Source organism: Cololabis saira, chromosome 18 (assembly GCF_033807715.1).
Source record: "Cololabis saira isolate AMF1-May2022 chromosome 18, fColSai1.1, whole genome shotgun sequence".
In the NCBI taxonomy this organism is placed as follows: domain Eukaryota; kingdom Metazoa; phylum Chordata; class Actinopteri; order Beloniformes; family Belonidae; genus Cololabis; species Cololabis saira.
In genome coordinates this window covers 23,191,348-23,211,906 of record NC_084604.1, presented here as the reverse complement: position 1 = coordinate 23,211,906, position 20,559 = coordinate 23,191,348, and the positions used below count along the sequence as shown (strand labels likewise).

At 37.4% G+C, this 20,559-nt stretch overlaps 3 protein-coding genes and 1 non-coding gene across 4 annotated transcripts in view; all 4 read right to left on the bottom strand.

The window, feature by feature from the left end:
- The window catches only part of utrn (utrophin), a 191,240-nt gene extending 188,950 nt beyond the window's left edge, over nt 1-2,290 (bottom strand). Inside the window, exons 1-2 of the mRNA XM_061747080.1 lie at nt 1,921-2,290; nt 320-484 (exon numbers count right to left, since the gene is read on the bottom strand). Of these exons, the coding sequence (XP_061603064.1) occupies nt 320-392 (73 nt within the window). The 5' untranslated portion in view covers nt 393-484; nt 1,921-2,290. The remainder of the gene's footprint in view (nt 1-319; nt 485-1,920) is intronic.
- A 3,406-nt stretch (nt 2,291-5,696) lies between these two features.
- trnal-uaa (transfer RNA leucine (anticodon UAA)) lies at nt 5,697-5,779 on the bottom strand. The gene has a single exon. It is a non-coding gene; the product is annotated as a tRNA-Leu (tRNA).
- A 3,431-nt stretch (nt 5,780-9,210) lies between these two features.
- On the bottom strand, nt 9,211-11,569 carry LOC133464893 (syntaxin-11-like). Its single transcript, XM_061747089.1, has 2 exons — nt 11,465-11,569; nt 9,211-10,675 (listed from the first exon to the last, which is right to left on the bottom strand). The coding sequence occupies exon 2, from the start codon at nt 10,659-10,661 to the stop codon at nt 9,777-9,779; it is 885 nt and encodes a 294-aa protein (XP_061603073.1). The 5' UTR covers nt 10,662-10,675; nt 11,465-11,569; the 3' UTR covers nt 9,211-9,776.
- Nucleotides 11,570-12,470: 901 nt separating this feature from the next.
- Nucleotides 12,471-15,120, bottom strand: stx11b.1 (syntaxin 11b, tandem duplicate 1). Its single transcript, XM_061746658.1, has 2 exons — nt 14,942-15,120; nt 12,471-14,042 (listed from the first exon to the last, which is right to left on the bottom strand). Exon 2 carries the CDS (start codon nt 13,930-13,932, stop codon nt 13,036-13,038), a length of 897 nt encoding a protein of 298 aa, XP_061602642.1. The 5' UTR covers nt 13,933-14,042; nt 14,942-15,120; the 3' UTR covers nt 12,471-13,035.
- Between the last annotated feature and the right edge of the window lie 5,439 nt (nt 15,121-20,559).

Genomic DNA, 20,559 nt, shown 5'->3' with positions numbered 1-20,559 from the left:
ACTTTCTCTGAGCAAACTTGGTACAGTCAACCATCTCCACCTCTCTTCAAGCCTTTGCTGCTTGCTTTAGCTCTGTCTCCTTTCCCTTGCCTCCATGGGAACTGAGGTTAACCATGCACAACAGGATTTCTGGCTCTGTCAGTGTTTCCTTTCAGTGACTACCCTTGAGCACGTACAACAAATTGTTCCCTTGTTCATAGAAGCGTTGTAAAACATCTGCCAGCATTTGCACATGCGCATTTTCTCACAGACTCCTCACATCCGCGATGTTTAGCAGAGACTCAAAAATAGCATCAAGTGTCAGTTATCGACAACATACCAGATCTCCACTTGATGATTTCATTGAACTCTTCATTGGCTCCTCCTTCCGCGATGTCACCATGAAATGCCATTGTGGTTACTTATTCCAGTGCTAGAACAGCAGAAATTGTGCAATGTACTTCCAGGCCTCTTGGCACGCTGAACAAAAGTCCTCTTTCTGTACCTGCAAGCAAGAATAACCCAGTTAGTTTCATAGTTCCTCAGCTTCGTCTTAAACTACAAAAACACAGCTTATTCCATTAGTACTTCTCTGTTTTTACGTGATATTGTGTGATAAAAGGAAAATGTTACGGCATGAAAGCAGACCACTCACACCTGAGCATTTCAGACGAGGTGTTAAAACACTCACAGCTGGTTTAGACATAACGTCTTTAACAACTAGCTAGATTTTCATCATTGCCTGAAGCTGCAAATCTGTGCATATATTTTAGTATAAAAATCTCAGCTTTCAATAAACTCAAAGTTTGAAGTACTAAAAATAGTGAAAAGAGTTCATTTTTGACCCTAAACCACAATTAATAGTTAAGCAGGAGAATGGAGGTTTGTTGTTGCGCTCTCAGTTTTCTCTCTCAACCAACTACAATTCAAAGTTTGTCAACTTTCCTTCTAAACTTCTCTTCAGACCATGGCGAAGATTTCTGAAAAGCAAAAGACCAGAGGAGCAGCTAATCCTGCCTGGACTGTGGTTTGCTGTAAAGGGGTGCAAATGGTGATAGTTTCTTCAAAATGAACTAAAAATCTTAAACTATGAAGAAGAAGAAAAATTATGATTAGTTGTCATGTGCTTTTTTTGTGAATGAAACACACATGACATTGTGGTCATCCCAGTGCAATTTCCACTTAGGTTTCTAAAATTAAAGCATCTATCAGCTCTTTTTGTGATTTCATTTCTTATTGGGCAACCCATTATCATAAGACCATCCAGGTTCACTCCTGAAATAGTTTGCTTTTACCATAAAAGGAGTTCATGTGTTTTTTGGTTTGTTTTGTTTTTTTAACCAAACAGTGCACGATGAGTTAAAGTTCTTGAAGGATGATGCAAGATCCAAAAATAACTTTTTTTTTAAACTTCAAAAAAGGCTGTCTCATCTGGTATCTTTACAATTTCAGTTCCTCTCTCTGTTAGTGGGAGTAGCTGCAGCAACCAAAGCAAAACAACCACAAATCTGGACACTGGCAAGTGTTGAGCAGCATTTCCCAGTTTGGCTGATGTTAGAAGACAATATATTAAAAGATCTATTGTGCTTTATCAGACGAGATTACATTCTTCCTGAAATAAGCTCTGCCAAAGTGGTTTTTAATTACTGCAACAGTACTGGCCTTGTCGTGGTTAATGTTTTATCTCTTTGGCATGTGGACAGTGACTCAACCAATGTAAAAATCAGGCTTGCAGAGAGCATTAAACTTCGACCAACTACATTTAAAGCACAAGGTTAGGTTTTCTCGGTGGTTGTTTAAGTCACTTGCAGCGTTTTGACTTTAAGCAACCCCTTTTCTGACAACAAAAGTAGCAGTAACGTGGTTTGAGAAGAATGCAATGGGTGCAATGATTAATGTTTGATGTCCTGAGGGTTTTGCAGATCCAGATCACTCACTCACCTCTGCTGTCACCGAGGGGTCACTTCTTTGAAAACAGCTCCAAAACGTGTAGTGTAGACACGACTGGGTTGAATTGAATTAAACGTTTTAAACTAAGGCATTTTCAACGCGTAACGTGACACATTATTAAACTAGTGTTAAAACTTGGCTGGGCTAAAGTGGACGGTCCTTAAGTCATCCAGTCTCCACGATGTGCTCCAAAAAAAAAGAAAAAAAAAACGCTTTCAAGAGACACTGTTGTCTTGGGAAATTAGCAGGTATTTGTCTCTCAAAAACGGAGAGATTGTTACAGCATTTCGTGGGTGAACACCGCGGCGCTGCTCACGCAGGTCCCACAACTTTGTTCTTGTTTCTTTCTTGACTTTCTCCCTGTTGCTTGGACCCACGTAAAGCTAATTAAGAGTTAAGTAACACACAGCGGAAACCCACAATGCTGCCTTCAGAGTAAAATAATCTGTTTCTAAACGTATTTACCTTAGATGTATTATTTTAAGTACTATTTCCGTTATTTTAAATGAAAACAATAAAACTGTTCGCAAAGAAGAGTATCGTTGTCATTAATTCGTTATGATGCACTTACAGAACTATTTCTAACGCAAGGGAATGTTAATAATAATGTCGTTCAAGCCTTTATTTTGAAGGCGTGAACCGGAAATGCAGTGTGTACTATTGTTGGCTTGTGATGGTCCTGAGCTCTTCCCTCTGGCTGTAAAAGTTTTCCTGACGCGGAGATGGAAACATGGCGCGGTGGTTGTCACGTGACGTTACACCAGCAAAACCAGTGACTCCCACTATGCATAGTCTCTTTATGGAAACTAAATAAAAACTGATATTTAGTGAAGTTTTCACATGAACTGACTACTTCCTTGACAAAATAGCACCACAACTGACAACAATCTCAATTATATAGCTTACTGAGTGCTAGTCACCAAAATATATTGGGGAAAAAAATGTTAAATGAATCCTTCATATTAGATTTTGTTATTCTACTATTATTCATATATATATATATATATATATATATATATATATATTCATATTTTTTTTTTGTAACCAAACACGTGCAATATATAAATAAATCATCAAAATATAAAAAAATCCAGCACCCCTCTTTAATATTCATGCTGCCTCTCTCTGCTGCACCTCTCACTTTTTATTTCTTTTTGTACAATTTTAATTTTTTATCTTGTATTTTTGCATAATTCTTGTCTGTAGAAATTGTAAATAGGTCATACTTATTCTCACTACCTCAAACTGCTGCACCTTAAAATGTTTATAATTTTTGTACATAGAAATTCCACATTTGTCTATTGTCTATTTGTCTATTGTTCATTTGTTTATTGTTCACCTTATACCATAGAGAGCGAAACTACCGGAGTCAAATTCCTTGTTGGACAATGTTCGAACCTGTTCGAATAAAGCTGATTCTGATTCTGATTCTGATATCAAGCTGCATTTCTGTTTTTCCTTTTCTTTTGTAAAACAGTATGTGATAGGTATTGAGGGTATTTTAATTTCTTACTAAGCGTTTGTTTGTGATTGTCATAATTCAACAAAATAACATAAGTATATAAGTATTTTCTGACACAAGAACCTGGAACAACAAAACAATAGTGTTTAAAAAGATGTAAAGCACTTCAAATGTGTGGGTCTTGAGAAGATTAACTACATTCCATAACTGAGTACTTTTCACTTTGTTACAGATTCCAACTTATAATGAATCCTGGATATTACTGGATAACACCGAGATAGGCTGTCCACTCTTATGCATGCATGTGTGTATACAGTTTCATATAAGATCTAGTTAGATCATGTTCAGAAAAAATTATAGTTTAAAAATGTTCACTTAAACGTGTAGAAATATTGGTATTAGCACATCTGCAACACAAAATTTCCTCTTACAAGAAGCTCTTTTGCTATAGATTCAGTGGATGCAATGTACCTATTTTTAGAGTTGATGTATTCAGTGCATTCAACAGTTCTCTTATGAATATGGAACTTTATTCACATGTATCTTTGATACACAAAATGCAAACAAAAAAAATGGATGGCGAAGATCAGCAAAATGACAGGTGATGTTTTGTGAAAATAAGAAACAAACATGTAAACAACGAAGCTGAAGAAAAATCTTCCCTGCTGGGACTTCTCAATAACACAACAATAAACTTGAGAAGCTCTGTTTATATTTATACCCTTCCACTGCCTTATGTGACAGGTGTCATGTTATAATACCAAGTAATGTCAGCCTTTAAAAGCAACAACTTTTCAAATACCCGAGGGGACTGAATAATAGATTGGGGCCCATTGGAGGCTTTGGGGATCCAGAGATGTTGATCCTCCCTCTTCCTCCTGCTTCTCAGTTGTCAGGGCTCTTTTGTGGATGCATCCACACACAGCTCAAAGAAAACAGCTCAATTTCACAAATTGGTGATCTCTCTAACCTCCAGCACATATCAAATGACAGCTAAATTTTTTGGGTGTCGTGCAGAGAAACCAAGCTGGCAAGTGTGATTGTTCAGAAACCTTTTGAAAAACTCAAATTGAAAAAAAGGCTACTAAAGGCCCTATTAAACAACTCTGACACTTTTACATGCAGCTATATACTGTAACTTGTCATAAACTGCTACATGCGATACATTTCTACACTCACTGTTCTAATGAAGAATTTGAATGAAGTCAGAAAGTTTCACAAGACTCCCTTTTCTGCAAACACTTATTGGATCTATAGTATTTTATTTTCATGCAAATAGCTGTTGTAGCTACTGTTGTACGTTTTCTTGGTTTTTTGTTTTTTCTGTTACAGATGTAGATGACACTGACGTGTAAACGACAAGTCTGAATGTGCATAGGCCTTCAGTAGGCTGAAACCACAAGGGCTTACAGCGCCCTCTCCCGTCGAAATCGTGCATCTACTTTAACAACATGGATGGATGGATGGATGGATGGATGGATGGATGGATGGATGGATGGATGGATGGATGGATAGATAGATAGATAGATAGATAGATAGATAGATAGATAGATAGATAGATAGATAGATAGATAGATAGATAGATAGATAGATAGATAGATAGATAGATAGATAGATAGATAGATAGATAGATAGATAGATAGATAGATAGATAGATAGATAGATAGATAGATAGATAGAAGACTGCAGATGTTTTGTTCAAACGTTGCATATATGCCATTAGATTTAATTTATCCACTTCATTTATATCGTTATCAAAATAATAATACACAGCTGCTAATATTCACAAGAAAATTTCCATCTACCTGACAATAAATATACATACCGGAAAATAATGTGCAATACCATTCTCTGCAACGTGCAATTATGTAAATAACATCTGTAAATATCCATCTGTTATTCTTTTTATTCTTTTTATATACTAGTATTTTTTATTACTATTTTTATTCTCCTTCTTCTTATTATTATTATTGTATATATGTTTATTATTACTGTGTGATATTGATGCCTCTTGTGTTTTGCCCTTTGCTGCTGTAATCTGGAAATTTCCCCTCTGTGGGACTATTAAAGGATTAAAGGATTTTATCTTATTTTATCTAAAAGCTACAGCATTTTAAAAATGCTATGAATGTACTGAACCAGTTCAGCAATAGGGGAGAGTCGTTGTATCTGCATCACATCAAATTACACTGCCTTTTTTTATACATATTCGATTGTCTCTAAGATTAGGCGTAGTCAGGGATGTTTTGTGCTTGCAAAGGATACGTTAGCAATCATTAGTGAAATATTTGCAAAACTAAAGAGCTACCAGGAGTGGGGTTCGAACCCACGCGGACATATGTCCATTGGATCTTAAGTCCAACGCCTTAACCACTCGGCCATCCTGGTACACATGCTATTCATGACCACAATGTCTATTTACATATATAAACGACATTGCGATATAATAATACTATCATATCGCATTTCATAAATAAGTCGTATTTTTCGAAAGCGGAGCTCACAGCTCTTTCTACGTCGGTGCAGTGTTAGCAGCTAGCAGCTCATTCGGATATGGTTGCACTTCTACTGCATTACTCGTCGGTAAAAACATAGTTACAACTTCCAACTATCTTTTTAACTGAACTTATTATTTGAAGCCTGTTAAAAAAAACTCTTTTCGGGTACTTCATTCATTTCCTTTGCCACACAACTAGACATGTAGATGTCTAATGACTGACGTTCGCGTATGCTAACAGATAGCAGAAGGAGCGTAAAAGTCCGCACTTCCGCACTTCCGAGCACACTGCGAACTAATGCTTCAGAGCAGACACTCAATGGACCACGAGACCCATCCGCGACGCCACGTGGCGTTACATTTTAAAATGACGTTCCTGGAACGTCTAGAATGTTAGAACTTTTTCTAGGACGTCGACTCGAAAGCAAGAAGCGTGTTCTTGCTCCGTGCCGAGAAATGCTACGTTGTGGCTCTGCGCATGCGCATATTCGATTTTCTAAGTTTGATTGACACGCCCATCATTTCTTGCACGATGTAAAATTGATAATGTGGGAGTGATCCTTCAAAATACACTACCCAGTACTCGAGTTGTAAAAAGAAATCAGAGGGGATGGTGGATTTTATCATATGGGGACAGATAATTTGTGCTGATTACAAATAATATAATATATTACAAATAATAGCAGTGACCAAAACACCTGCAGAAATACTGCAGGAATTACATAGCAGCAGTTAAATGCAGCCTTCTGTAAGCTTTAAATATCCACTGTGTTTACATCAAATACATCAAAACACAACAATTAAAAAACATAATAATGATAATAATGATACGTTTTCTGAACTTATCAATATGCCTCTGTGCTTCACAGGATAAGTAAAATGGATCACTGCAAAAACTCAAAATCTTAACAAGAATATTTGTCTTATTTCTAGTTAAAATGATCATTTTAGTAAAAAAATCTCATTACATTTAAAACAAGACTCATCAGTGGAAAAAACAACAATTTTCACCTGTTTCAAGTAGATTTTCACTTAAAATAAGTTAAAAAATCTGCCAGTGGAACAGGATTTTTTTTGCTTGTAATGAGAACATAAATCTTGTCCCACTGGCAGATTTTCCTACTTATTTTAAGTGAAAATGTACTTGAAACAGGTGAAAATTGTCAAATAAGTTATTTTTCTGGTCTTATTTTTCTGGTGATGACTCTAAATGTTGAAATAGCAGTAAAACCACATTCATTGATGAAATGACATAAGGGATGGAAAGGGGGGATGGCAGTTTTACAGGGGGGATGATTTGGACCGTCTTTATTTCAGGGGGGATGCCATCCCCCCTCATCCCCCCTCAACTCGAGTACTGACACTACCCATGACATGAATTGCATTACACTTTGTGAACATTATACGATAAAGAGAAAAAAAAACAATTCTATGGCTTTATTTGATTCAGTCATTCGCCTTTATTTAACCAGGCAGGTCATTAAGAACACATACTTATTTACAATGACGGCCTGGAAAGACAAGGACCACTTGGGGTAAAGGACGTGGGCTAGGGAGTAAAACACAGTAAAATTGTAGCTCTACAAAGGTAGAAAACCATTAGGTGGCATTTTTTGGCAAAGCAGCAGAAATTGGCAGAACACCGGCTCTTCCTTTCGGGGCGCATCTGCGCCGAAAACTTGTCAAGTTTTGGATTTAAAAATACGGGATATTTTCCGCCGCCCGTTGTCCCACCAGCCCAACCGAGGTCCAGTATATTACATTTTAAGACAGATTTACGAGAAATGTAAAATAAACTACATGTCAACCACTTTCAAACTACAATTATGTGATCAGAATCTGATAGTTGTACTTTTGTTGACACTGAAATGCTGTTTATCTACTTCCTATGTATGTGATTCCTATAATAGAGTCTCAATGAAAACACAAAAGTGAATTAAAGCCCCTTTATCTATTTAAAATATTTTCAGTTTATATACACATTGATTGTCTTCAAGTGAAACATTTACATTTTATTTTAATTTGTCATTTTCACTCATGTGGCTCTCTGGTAATCATGAATGACATCCGTCCTTCCCCCGTGAGAGACACTAAAAACGCAGTTACAAATCTTTCAGAACTCGTAACTGTTCTCCCCTTTAGGAAAGTAAATGTTATATCCCATTTTTACAGATATTTACACGAAGTCTTCTCTTTTTTAGCAGAAATGCCTCCTTTCTCGTTACATCCATCCATCTCTTGTTGTTCCGAGTTTGTTCCCGTTGTTGCCACTAACCTCGCGAGAACTGCCATCCAGGGTACAGCAGGTGGCAGTTCTCGCGAGACTAGTGGCAATTGAGTTTGCTGTTTAAAAATGATTATAGCCATATGATAACAAAACTGGAAATGTTAGTCCATGGGCCAGGCCAGATATCAGTACCACTCAAGGTGACAAAACTTGCTTATAATTTTTGAAAATATCCATGTCTGTAGATGATATTTTGGTATGATAACCCTTCCTGAGTGGCAGCTGGATCATAGTTATCAGCTCATGAAGTTCAGAAAATTACATTTTAGATGCTGGTGCATATCCTGGTTTAGACTCATGTACAGGATATCTGTTAATGTTTCACAATATTGTCTTTGGTATCATTTTAAGCATTCATTCAAGCTAAGATGTGAATCTTTCTGACCAACATAGAGGTCACTCCAGCTCTTTAAACTATAAACAACACACATTTTTACACAATTTTCGCCTAAATGATATAGTATCTTTTTTCCCTGTGTCATCTAGGAACAACAGAGACACAAAATACAAAAATTGGAATACTCATAGGAGCATAAGGATTCAGGAAATGTATCACATCTTAGCTTGAATGAACGCCTCAATGGTCCCCTTTAAAATGTAATTTTCTGAAGGGGGTGGGTAACTTCATGAGCTGATAACTATGATCCAGCTGCCACTCAGGAAGGGTTATCATACCAAAATATAATATACAGACATGGATATTTTCAAAAATTATAAGCAAGTTTGGTCACCTTGAGTGGTACTGACTAGTGAAATTTTGGGCTCTGGCCCATGGACTATTTACGGGAAAATACTAATACGGGAGGAAAGAGGGGTAAAATACGATAGTTTCTCTGCCAAAATGGGAGACTTGACAGGTGTGGGTTTCTGTGTGAGACAGAAAGTGAATAAAACGTGAGAAAACAGATCAGTCACGAACAAATTACTTTGTTGAATGTGATTCCAAACCAGTCTAATAGTAGTAAAAACAGTTGTAAAAAATAATTGTGATATTTCTTTGTTTGATGGGTCCACCATTTACAAACGTACCGTACCTGGTTCTGACCATACTTGCACATGGGCAAACAAATGCTTTTAATTTAGCACGATCTAGCTGCAGTTTTTAAATTCTCATTTCATCCCTCCATCTTCTTCTCATGACGCCCCATTCTCACAAATTTCTTAACATGTGAACTGCTTTCCCACAGACTCAAGCCAGTGCTCAAGTAATAAAGTTTTGCCAAATACATCATTACAGCAGCATTTATTAGACATCAGTTAACAGTTTACAATGAAAGTTTTGACTTAAACATTCTTCTTTAAAGAGTTTACTCATCTTATATACATATACGCTAATTCTGTGATCATAACATAATGTACATAGCATAAATACATTTTTTAAAAGCCTGCGAATCCAAACTTTAAACAATTATCAGCTTTGCACTTCAGAATAATACAGAAAGCTTCTCAGGGGATAACTAGCTGATAGTAAAGGCTATCATATTCATAAAAGTAAGCATATTGCACATTATTTTTCAGTTACATATCCGTTTGGCATCATGTTTACATATATTTTTTTCAATCACTCATAATTGCATGCTGTCAACCAAGTCCTAAATAGTTTAGTTCCTCCAGCAGGGAAGACAGGGGCAACAGTGCAAAAGAGGGTTTTTCCTCTTATACTGTACGGCCCGCTTGATGTGATAGTTGAATTTATCAACATATTCCTGACTGTTGCACACGTTATATTCAACGTTATTAAGAATAGATCCCTGCTCCTCCACCAGTATGGCCATTTGCAGGAACAGCTCATGGATGTCCTTCAGCCTTGCCTCTAAGTCCACCAGCTCCTTGTGTCTGGTTCTGATGTCGCACAGGGCTAAACGGCATGACCTTTGTGAGTTAAGGCTCTGGGAAAGCTCCGTCCAGCCCTCGCCACCTTTATCCACCAACACATCCAGCTGCTTGTCACTGATGTTATTCCCCATGATGGAAGCCTGCCTTTGGATCCTGTTCCTGCACGTAATTTTCTGCTTCTCCTCAGCCTCACTGTAGGCACACATGGCAGCCCGGAAGTCATGATTCAGGGTGTCATACTGAAGGCGCGCAATACGGCTAACTGCAGAACTGGTGCCTTCTTTCTCCTCCAACTGGCTTTTCTCCTTACCCAGGGCCTCCAGACGGGCATGCAGAGACTCCCCACGTTTCTGGATCGCTCTGGCGATGCAGTCTGAGTCCCTCTTCAAAAGTGTGAGGCGGCTTGTAGAGGTGCGATAACGGTCATTGTGTCCACTCAGACGCTTCACCTCCAAGGAAAGCATGGAAATCTCCTTGCGTATGGAGTGGGCCTCACTCAGGACATCATCAATAGCTGAGGAGTTCTCAAATATAATTGCCTGCTGGGACAGAGTCACCTTGTCTACATCATACTCAGGTCCACAAAACTCTGGATCGTAGTCCTCCTGTTCTTCACTAATGGTCTGCAATCTCTCCAGATGGTCCCGCATTTTGCCGTGGGATCCTGAATAGAAGAACATTTTGGTCATTGGGCTTATCCATAATCTAGAGTTTTCCCTCATCTACTATGGTGTCAGATTTTTATCATACACACAACATCTGAGACATAAATTTGTGTCATTTGAGAGTATCCTCATTATGCTATGACATATTGATAAAAAAAAACCATCAATGAAAAATGATATCCTTAAAAAAGATATTTAAACACTAAAAGCTCTGATAGAGAAATTTAAATAAACTCATTATACTTAGCCTACTGTCCCCAAACAAAACTCATATTCAATATTATATAACTAATCCATGTGATGTACACAAAAGTACAACATTTTTATCTCTCGACAATGACAACAGTCATAGTTCAGTTGCTCACTGGAATGAATTCATTGAAACCAGGAAGAAGGAAGAAAGCAGAAAAATGCCCTTTTCTTTTCAAACTGGGGTTACAGCCAATAAATACACTAAATGCATACATTTGAGCCAATTTGCAGATAAACATACTAGTAGACATTTCCATGTTGATTTCAATTTTATGCAACTTATGCTTTATAAAACCTTAAAAAAAGTGTCATCCTTGAATGGTAAAACACAGAAAACAATTTCCTCATTCCATTTTAGTGCAAATTACATAATTGTAAAGTTGTAACACTATTTTTCATAAAATACTGAAACACTTCTTCCAAGCCACCTGTGGATCAGGGGACTAGTTAGATTAGATTGATTAATCTTCCTGCCTGTTGTCTACTATTATTTTTCTGAAAAAAGTCAGATATTGCTAAATTCTCAAATATCTTACCTGTTTTGAGTCTGTGAGTATCAAAAGACAAGTTGAGTCCTTTCAGCTTATCTCACGCAATTCAGCAGACCTGAGGCGCCCGGTAGAGCATCTTTTTCTTCTGACGAAGGAAATCAGATATCTGATTTTTGTTCAACACGTGTGTGTGACTGCCGCCCCTTCACAGCTGATGTACAAGAAGAGCCTTCCCCCTCAAGCATGATTACTTCCTTGTAAAGAAATCATTTTTTTTCCGCTTCCCTTTCTGATCACTTTTGATACCAAGACACTCAACTGAGATGGCAGTCCTCTCAAATAACATGTCTGGAACAAGTTTGGAATAGAATTATACTGAGAAACTACACTGAACCACTGACTTTGTGTGAAGAACTAGCTGCTTCACATTTCTTGAGTGAACACACCTGAACGTAGGTGTCTAAAGGTTATGCAGCACTCCACCTCTGTCGATTCGCTGCCTATATAGACTAAGTTTATGATTTAAAAAAGCAGTTAAAAACTTTTCTTTTTAAGCAGGCTTTTTGTTAACCAATGGTTTCATTGGTTTAACCTGTGCTTTTAATGAAATCAATTTGTATCTGCTTTGTGAAGCACTTTGTGACTCATGTCTGTGAAAGGTCCTGGATAAATAAATGTACTTATAGAAGCCCAGTAAAGAATCCAGGACTCTTATGTTGGATTCATGTTGGAGAGAAAACAACTAATCAAAAAATCGTATAAACTTTGTTTCAATATTCTATGGTGGATCTTTAATTAAATAATATATACAGACTGATTTTTTTAAATGTATTATAATATAATAGAAACCACTTAAGGGACAAAACATAAATCAACTGGATTCAAAGCCCTCAAAAGGTTGTAAACAGTGTGATCGCAGCATAAAATCCAAATGCAGTTCAAAAAATGTTAACTTGTTGATGCCCTAAAAAGAAATGGCAAGTCTGAGAAAACAAGAGGAAGCATTGCTGGTCAACTGTAACCAATGAATTTCATTGTTTATAGTGAAGTAATGGAGAAGTGATTTCAAGAACAAGAACTATGGTAGAGTTTCTTAAGCTGTCTTTAATGCCTTTGTCAGCTATGACGTACATATCAGCAGTGGGAAGACACAGTGAAATTAGGGAAGAATCGTTTTAAATAACATTTATAAGGTTTACTGTGACAGAAGCACTTCCTGGAGCAATGTTCCTACCAACACAAATGTATCCACAGAAGCCCCAGAGGCTAAGAAAATATGGAAAATATTCTCAAATCGTCAACATCACATATCAGTCATGGGGGTGGTATTCTGGTATGAGATATCCATCTCAAACCCTTGATACAAACATTAATTTAACTTAAGTGCAACTTATATTTGTTTACACACATTTATTATTGCTCAATCAAGATAAAATAGGTTCATCCTTTCTACCTTTAAAGATGTATTTTATTCCTCAAAGAAAAAAAAGAAATAAAAATATGGCATTTTTCCAGAGCCCATGTTAACAAACACAGTTTAACAGCAAATGTTTAAATCTTTTTCTTCATATATCCACTTCGAATGTTGACATTTCGCTACCCATCTCTTTTTCTTGTCACTTGTAGCATGGAAAACAGCCGCAAAACATCTTCTTCATCGGGTTGCTGCTGTCATAACGTTTGGCTCTACGGAGTTTAACGAGACAAGTTTGTAAATTTTCATCAGTTTTTTGAACATTGGTTTGGATGGAGTTCAACATTGGACCCTGCTCCTCTACCAGCAAGGCGATGTCCAGGAATATCTCATGGATGCCCGAGATACGACTCTCCAGATCTATTAGCTCCTGGTGACGCTTCTCAATCTGGGACAGAGCTGATCGAGCGGTTTTGCCTTCACTAACTACATTGTCAGCAAAGACGTTCCACTGACCCTTCTCAAGCATCTCCTCAACATCCTCTCCTGTCACCTCGCGCCCCACTATCTCCATTTGTCTCTGGATCTGGCCTTTGCAGTTCTTGCGATGGGTCATCTCGGCCTCATTATAGTCAAACATGACATCTCGGAAACCATTACTGAGGCAGGCGTACTGGGTCCTGGAGATACGTGTGATGGCCGAGTTTGAGCCATGCGCTTCCTCGAGCTTGTGGGCTGTTCCATCCATGTTGTGCAGGCGCTCCAGCACGTTTTCCGCCCGCTTCTTGATGTCAGCTCCGATAACATTGGAGTCCCTTTTAATTGTGCTCATGGTGGTGTTGCCTTGGAGCATGCGAGAATTTTGCTCGCGAAGCCTTTTAACGTCGAGGCGGATGAGTTGAACTTCTCTATGGACGTCTTGTGACTGAGAAAACACTTCTGCCAGATCAGGGCTGTTGTCAAAAACAACTGCCTCGTGGGTTAACTCCTCCTCTAAGTCGATATTACTGTAGGATTCAGAGACCGTGACTTCTGCACACTCCGTCGGCTCGATGATGTCGTTGGACACGTCCTGCAGGTGACTTAGTCTGTCCCTCATGGTTGGGCTGGATTGCAAGTGACGATTACAGATGTGGAGATTATCTTTTTTCTCTGATTATTGTTTCTCCGACACACATAAGTAGAGACAACTCATTCAAATGGTCTGACCTGTTAAGAGAAAAGCAATATGCTCTCAGAATACATTTTGAACAGGTTTAAATATATAAAACAACTGATTCAAGATTCATACACAAAACAACAAGTTAGTCTAAAAATATCTGGTCTTTTTCCATAAATCATCGTCCTCTAAACTCTTTTCCTTCTTCCTTCAGGTATGACCCACCCAACACCCGTCACTGGCCTAACAGGTTCTCCTGAGTAGTCAAAGGTGTTACCTCTCACCAAACTAGTTCTTTCAAGCTGATGTCGCTTACATCTCTATCCAGGCATTCATTTTGACTTTTAACCTAAAACGATCATGAGATTCTGTACTTTGAGAAACATGCGGAACAAAGACCCTTCCTGTGAGCTAAGGAGGTTGGTGACATCATAATAAGGCACCTGAATAGGTCACCTGTAACATATCAGACAACATTGTCCTTTTTCTAAGCTATTATGATGACACCTAAGTTGGTACACGTAGCCTATGATAAGATCAATCCTTACAAGATGTCTTAAAATCGTTTAAAGTAAATGTATGGTAACTATCTCTCAATTACCTAGGTCAATTATATTATGAAAGTGTTTATTTAGCTGATCTGCAGGTAGTCAGTTTTAAGGTTAAAATAATATCAAGTTAAATTATAACATGTTACAAACAGTTTTATAGGAAGTATTTAATGTAACTATGTTTTTTTTTTTTTTTTTACCAAAAATACCCCAAAAAAATCACAAGTTAATTTTATTTGCAAAGAGTTCATATAAGGAAATGGTAACATATGTCAACATATGGCCCAGACTTGTTCAGTCTTATTTAATGATACACGGCAAAATACTCGGGCCATTTAATCTTTTCATCTTTTATCGCTGCTTTCAGAATGTGTCGAGATTAAAGGAGAGATGGTTACCAGTTTCGTTCAGGTGTCCGTCGATATTAAATGCGTCCCCAGGTGTTGCGTGGCTGCAGAGGCTCAGCAGCATCCTCGACTGCTCTGGACTGTGAGCAGAAAAACAAAGTGTCCCACATGGAGCTGCCTTCTCAGCTAAAGTTGGAAGTCTATTGTGTTAAGAGGAATGAGTGTGTCGCACCACGCCAGCCAAACGTGGCTCATCATGTGTGTTAAGGAATGAAGTCAAGTCGGTTTGGCCTCGCAGAGACACCACTGTAGACCAGAAGGTGTGAGCTAATCTTAATTTACACACTCATCCCCAGGAGTAAGAAACGCTGTTTGTCAAGAGTTTTAATCATTCAATGTATAACAGAGAGATTTTGCCTTTAACTCTGGAGTTGCTGTGAAATGTTTTACTTTTGTGTATTTGTGGGTGGTAATACCTGATTTACCGCTGAGATTTTCCCGGCCACTCCCAAATGACTTCCAAAAGTGTGATTATGCAATGAGCACGAACGGTCAATACCCAATGTGAAACCAGATCATTGATCCGGTAGGTTCACTCTCGAGAGGATTTTCGGTATCAGGTGGCTCTCTTTTAAACGGACTTTTAAAAGGTGTGACCTGCTCTGGAGCTGGACGGGTGGATATTAAATTATTTTAAACCAAATACATTTCTGATTATTATTGTTATCAACCTTAATTTAAGCAGGGAGTAAAAACGTTTGAGATTTCGTTTTTAAGAGTGCCTTGAACAAGAAAGACACCATCCAAGACCACAAGAGTTACAAACATTTGAAAATGTCTAAATTAAAAATATGTATAAAAACACCAGCAAGGCTGCAATCCTTAAAGTCTATAATTATCACTCATTTTAGATCATTTAAGTTTTCAAAAGCCATTATAAACATGATTAGTCATGATAAGTCATTACATCTGCAACCAGATGCAGATGCATATAGAATTAGAAAAAATAAATTTAAATTGATTTTATGAGACCAGATCTTTGAGATGGAGAGGGGTCTGGAGCTGAGTCCAAGTGTAGGGAGCAGCCTATTTAAATGCCCTTTTTCCCTATCTCAGTTTAGACCTGAGGCGCAGTTAAAACAAATCAAGTCTTGGGAGCAAAGACAATAATTTTCTTTTGGTACAGTGAGAGAATACCAAGAAAACATTTGTAAATTAATATATACCTACATACATTCAGATTATGACTTACCTGACTTAATCCTCTTTGCCCCGTCTGGAACATAGGGCCTCAGTTAGGCGTCGCCATCTGCTGCGGTCTCTAGCGATGTTCCGCGCCTCATGCCATGAGGTATTGGCGTGTTCTAGGTCCTTTTTGACTCCTCTCCTCCACGACAGTCTGGGTCTACCCCTCCTTCTCTTGCCCTGGGGATTCCAGTCTTACACAGCTCTTGTGATGGATGATGGTGGTTTTCTTTCTTTACATTCAGATTATAAGTGACCCAAAAACCTGAAAATGAACCTGGTCATACTGATTTATTCTGCCTGAAAGTATAATATCTAAGATATGTATGCAAAAACCTGTCCTACTTTCTGCATTATTAGATGAAATCTCTCCCATCTCTCTTTGCATTAAAGGCATGGGTGCATCTGGACAGGTCACCACTCCATCACAGGACACTTCAGAATACTTAAATGAAAATGAGTAGAAAAGTGGAAATTTTACGATATACATTTTGTGTGTGATCAAAGTTGAAATAATGTGAGTTTTAGTTCCACTTGATCTTTTATCCCCTTTATTATATGATCTTGAATGGGTTGTTTTAGAAGCAATTCACAAGCTCTTTTTACAAAAAAATGTCTTAGGTTTTAAGACGAACAATACTATTTTTAAATAAACAACATTTCATTGCGCTCCATTTTCCCTTCAATATGTCTCTACGTATCTAAACTTCCTCAATCCACCCTTTTTACATCCTCTTTATCTCCTCCTTTGTATCCCTTTTTGTTTCTGTCCTCTGACATTAAAGAAGATACAAATGCATCTTACTGAACCAACCAATTTATTTCTTCTTCCTTTTCATCCTCGACAAGAAACTCAGCTGCTGCTGACGGACAACAGCTTCTTTCTCCTGACGCTCCTGAATGAACCAGACTGTAAAAGACATTTACCAACAATCTGCACGTGACATCACTTGACGCAGATGGCGTGCATGCTCACATGAGGAGTCCTGCTCGGTCTTTCTTCTTTCCTCTAGAAACAGGATTTTGTAAAGTATGACTCAAAGTACGACTCAAGGGCATAATAATTTGCTGATGAAATGCCAGACCAAACAAAGATAAAAATGTATTAAAATACCATCGAGCAGATGCAGAACACATGTCACATTTTAACCAAATTGAAAGAGCTTGATAAGTCTTGAAAAATATCACATTGTGGATGACTGACAATAATTCAATGATTCAACCATCTTCTTAAATGTCAGTCAGTGAATTAACACGCTGATTTGAATCACAATGCAATGTTGATTTGTGGTTTTTAGCACTGAATCTTTTGGATAGTTGATTCTGCAGCTATTTTAACCCGAACTAAGACTCACCTTTTTTGATCAGATAGTCTGGATGAATTAACAACTCGCATTGTGATTTCACAGCTGAGGGAAAATATCACACATTCAAGCCTGAATATGATTTGAACCAAGAAAGATTTTTTTATTTTTAAATTGTGAGCTCTAACGTTTGTGTTACAATGGGAACCATGAAGGTCGAACATATCGATTTTTACAATTTGTTCTTATTGATTAACAAGTCTGTTCTAAACTGCTGATATTCAATAAATACTTTTTGTTATACAGGCTCGGATATAAGCTAGTGCATCATTGTCATCAGTCACGAAATAATTAATTTTCATATCTGCTTTAATCCAAGGTCACAGGGGTGCTGAAGCTGATCAGTCAGTACTAAATTAGTTACTGCTTTCCAACATCTTCTCAGTTATTCTTTAATTTTTTCTTCTTCTCATTTCTTTCTTTAGTTGCTTATTCATCTCTCCCTGACTATTGTAGCTTTGTGGATTAGTTTCATTGTTCATCCATACTACGGTGAAATTTTACTTGAATAACCGAAGAAGTTTAATCCACTGCAAACCCCATTTTCACTTCGTAAACTGCGGCCTAATGTGGATAGCCTAAACATAAACATCTGGAAATGATTACATAGTTGCAGTGTTTAGCTTTATGATACATATTTCATTACCATCACAGAGAGATATCACAGCGTGAAGACGTAACAGTAAACCCTGCTGAGCGTGCTGTTCTTGGTATCAGGCGGTTTTTACTCATAATTGCATCCCTAATGAGCATGGATGACCATGTGACACGTGTTTACGGTGATGTTATGTGGATGGAGATTTTTTTTGACTTTCCCGACCGAACAACGTGAAACTAGTGTGGACATAGCCTTTATCTTAGCTGATACAGAGGGATCCTCACATGACCAAACTGGCTGAGGCATCTCAACTATCCCCAGTTCCACCCATGTGTTTGATGCTTGGGCACCGATTCTGTCACATATTGATTCAAGTCTAATATGATAAAGAATAAGACTTGATTCTTTTTTTTTTTGTCAACATATTTTAGTACCCTGTTTGCTATGTTTAAATAGAGGCTTCCAGTTTCAATGAATCTGGAAAAGATGTTATTGTTGTCAAATTACTGAAGGTAGACATTATGGATTTCTGATATTGAGGACTGTTGTCAGGATCTGAAACCTTTGTGAGCTTAATCTTTGGAATGTTAGGCAACATTTTGTGTAATTTTCAAATTATTTGAAGGAGTTACATTATACAACTTTCATGAGCTGGCACAATTTTCTTAAGTTTATGACAAAATTCAGTAAAAAAAAAAAGAAAACGCCACACAGACTGAAACCCTAAGCTTACTTTTAACCCTCCATGCACCAATCTGTTCTCAGGCTTCTGCTCTCACGTGACATCTGCCCCCTGTACAGGGGCCTCTGGTGTCTTTACACTGCTGTTAACTGCAGCCAACATAAGGAGCCCTTATATCCTACTGGCTCCACTCTTCTCCTCCCTTTCCTACGGTGTGTCTATTTTTAGTTTGGCATGCGGTTTTGTGCTAATGTGAACATCATTTTGGATGAAAATTGCATTATTTAGCCCTTTTCACTGCATCGTATCCATCCATTCATTCATTCATTCATTCATTCATTCATTCATTCATTCATTCATTCATTCATTCATTCATCCCTCCATCCCTTTAAATCAGATACTTTCTAACAGTTTGCACAATGTTTCACAAGTGTTTATGTTTTTGTGATAGAGGCTTTCAAAGTTGCACTTTTGATTATGCAGATGACAACTCTGAATGTATAAATGGTAAGAAAATCAAAGAAAACATATTGAAATTTGCCATCAAGAAATCTGAATTACGTAATCAGGATATAAAAAAACATACACAACACCTGTATATCAATGCTGTCCAAGAAGATGCATGTTATTTATCAATTTAATGAAAATGGTTTGGTTTAAAATACGTTTTATTAATGATGATTTCTACTCTGATCACTTAGCTATTGACATTTATTTGACTTTGCACACTTTGCATCTGGGCGAAAATAAGAAATGTAAACGTAGAATGTAAATGGCCTAAAGTAAGTTTTATTAATGAGGATTTCTGCTCCAATCACCTAACTTCTAATATTTGTTTGGCTTTGCGATTTAACGCAGAACCATAATTCAGGCTTGAGGATTCTCGGCGTTGCTTCAGGGGTCCCATGGATTTTTAAAATATATTTAGGGAAGTCGGAGCAGCCTATGTATGGCCTAATAGAATAAGTTAATAACAACGCACTGACTTGGAGGTTCTCATAGTTTTTATCTTAAGGATAACAAACCCTAGACTTAGTAGTCTTGTGCCAATCTTCAGTTCTCAGCACACATACCAAAAAAGAATCAAACCACTCATATTAGGGAAATGTCGCCGACATGTGCGCGCCAGTATGAGTGTTGTTTGCAGGGGGCCGCAGATTTGGAATAGGATTGATGATGAACTCAAGGTGTTGCCTTCTATCTCCAAGTTTAAAAGACAACTAAAAAATAATCTTTTACTAACCTATATATAATATAAAATGCTTATTCATGGACTGCTGGGATATATGTGTGTGACTGTATGTGTATGTAATGTTAAGTATGTATGTTAAGTGGTTTTTTTTGGTGTACTTTGTATGCATTTATCCATCACCATCTCTTTACGGATGGTAACTGGATGGTAACTGCTTATACCATTGACTGTACCTAGGGTTGCCACCCGTCCCGTAAAATACGGAATTGTCCTTTATTTGAGAAAAAAATGTTGCGTCCCGTATTGAACTAATACGGGACACGATTTGTACCGTATTTTTATTAACTTTTACACCATATTCTAGTTGAATTATTGAAATAAATTAACTTTTACACCATATTCTAGTTGAATTATTGAAATAAATTAACTTTTACACCATATTCTAGTTGAATTATTGAAACAAGTTAACTTTTACACCATATTCTAGTTGAATTATTGAAATAAATTAACTTTTACACCATATTCTAGTTGAATTATTGAAATAGATTAACTTTTACACCATATTCTAGTTGAATTATTGAAATAAAT

What these genes read in the sequence shown, in the direction of transcription:
- LOC133464893 (XM_061747089.1), bottom strand. Translation starts at nt 10,661, where the DNA reads ATGCGGGACCATCTGGAGAGATTGCAGACCATTAGTGAAGAACAGGAG.
- stx11b.1 (XM_061746658.1), bottom strand. Translation starts at nt 13,932, where the DNA reads ATGAGGGACAGACTAAGTCACCTGCAGGACGTGTCCAACGACATCATC.